The sequence below is a fragment of the Octopus bimaculoides genome, chromosome 7 (assembly GCF_001194135.2).
Source record: "Octopus bimaculoides isolate UCB-OBI-ISO-001 chromosome 7, ASM119413v2, whole genome shotgun sequence".
Classification (NCBI taxonomy): Eukaryota; Metazoa; Mollusca; class Cephalopoda; order Octopoda; family Octopodidae; genus Octopus; species Octopus bimaculoides.
The window spans coordinates 73629301-73631492 of NC_068987.1; the positions used below are offsets into that span (position 1 = coordinate 73629301).

The following is a 2192-nucleotide window of genomic DNA, read 5'->3' on the forward strand; positions in this document are numbered from 1 at the left end:
TCTCAAAACCAGAAAGGAGAAAGCTGATTCGAAGAGTACAGATCCAATCCATCACTAGAACTGTAAAAATCTGTAAAACTTTCCAGAAGTTTATCATTTAAGTACATATGAGCATGTCTACACATGCAAGTATATGCAGGAGAATACATACATAAAAAAAAACATTAAAATCTGCACGTATTCATACGTACGTACATACATACATACGTACATACATACATACATAAAAACAAACAAAAATGCCCTGTTGATGTTATTTAAATTCCAATAAGAGAGCCTTGGATCTAGGGTTAGAAATCGGTTCTTTTTCTATTGGCAAGAAATAAAACCGAATAATGACATACATACGTACATACATACATGCATACATACATACATACATACATACATACATACGTACGTACGTACGTGCGTACTACGTATGTACGTACGTACATACATACGCAAACGCACATACACAATCATACAGATATAGGTATATATCTAAATATCCATATACTTACATGCATACTTACATTTCTTCATATGTGATCGGTATCTTGGGCGAGTTCCCGCTTACTATATATAGCTTTATGTGAACTATCAGTGAAATTTGGTAGGCGGAAACTATGCAGAAGTGGGCCATAAATACACACACATATATGTACACGCACGCACACATATATATATGTATGTATGTATATATGTACGTATATATATACATATATATAGGTACATATGTATGTATGTATATATATATATATATATATATATATATATATATATATATATATATATATATATATACATACATACATTACATGCACACACACACATACATATGCATATGTATTTCTATATATGCATTTGTATGTAGAAGTATGTAGTGATCAACCAAAATTTTATAAGTCAAAGTGCAATGCTCTTAACGTGATGAAGGCAAAGTTATTTTCTATACTTTTACAGCTATAGAAACTAATCGATCCATGCTATTACCAAAATCCACTCAAAATGATTGAGCACTTATCAAATTTGGTTAATACTTACTCCTGTCTCTCGCAAGAAAACGATTTACTGTAGGGACAAATGAATTATTCCACTGCTTCCACATGTGTTATGAGCCGGCTAGCGAAAGAACTAAACCAGATGTAGGTAAATTGCGGCCCTCGAGTTTATCTGAATGGCAAGCCAACGAAAAATTAGCTGGAGTAGTTATTAGTAGTAAGGACAGCGAGATGGCAGAATCATCAGCGCGTCGGACAAAATGCTTAGCCGCATTTGGTCCGTCATTACATTCAGAGTTCTAATTCTGCCGATGTCGACTTTGCCTTTTACCTTTCGGGTACGTTAAAATAAGAATCAGTTGTGCACTGAGGTCGATGTAATTGACTCGTCCCTTTCCCCAAAATTGCTGACATTTGAAACCGATATTTAATAGCAGTAGGGCGGTGAAGTGGAAGAACCGCTAGCACGCCGTGCAAAATACTTAGCGGCATTTCGTCCGTCTTTACGTTCTAAATTCAAATTCACCTTTCACTGTCGATAAAATAAGTTCCAGTTGAGCACTTGGATCAATGTAATCGACTTCCTGGAAATTGTTGGAGTTCTGCCAAAACTAGAAACCAATGTTTATTATTCGCGTGGCCCGCTTGATAACGAATCATGTTTCATTCGGCCCACTTGAAGAAAAGGGTTGCCTTTGCCTGAACAAAACGAAGCCGAATGTCAAGGTAGGGAACAACATTAGGTTTATCTGCAAGTGACCTTCTTTCAGTTATCTTTATGGTTAAGATAAGATAGATAGGAAAAAGTATTTTCATAGAATGCATATAACACGAACGGGACTTAGTGAAATTTCATGAGTATATATTAATTCATGACACTTACTTTCTTTCTTCAGGTGTGTAAACAGGCGAATGTTTTAGCCAAGCTTGGACAGAGCGCGAAGGTAGATGACCTTTGTAAGTATTCTTTTCATCTAACTTAATGTTACTTTTTTTTTTTTGTGGAGGTGCAATGGCCCAGTGGTTAGGGGAGCGGACTCGTGGTCATAGGATCGCGGTTTCGATTCCCAGACCGGGCGTTGTGAATGTTTATTGAGCGAAAATACCTAAAAGCTCCACGAGGCTCCGGCAGGGGATGGTGGCGAACCCTGCTGTACTCTTTCACCACAACTTTCTCTTACTTCCTGTTTCTGTTGTGCCTGTAATTCA

General features: G+C 36.9%; 1 protein-coding gene across 1 annotated transcript in view; it reads left to right on the plus strand.

Moving 5' to 3' along the window:
- LOC106880534 (lysosomal alpha-mannosidase) overlaps nt 1-2192 on the plus strand; it is a 65056-nt gene that overhangs the window by 17828 nt on the left and 45036 nt on the right. Inside the window, exon 7 of the mRNA XM_052969439.1 lies at nt 1880-1940. Coding sequence (XP_052825399.1) covers nt 1880-1940 — 61 coding nt within the window. The remainder of the gene's footprint in view (nt 1-1879; nt 1941-2192) is intronic.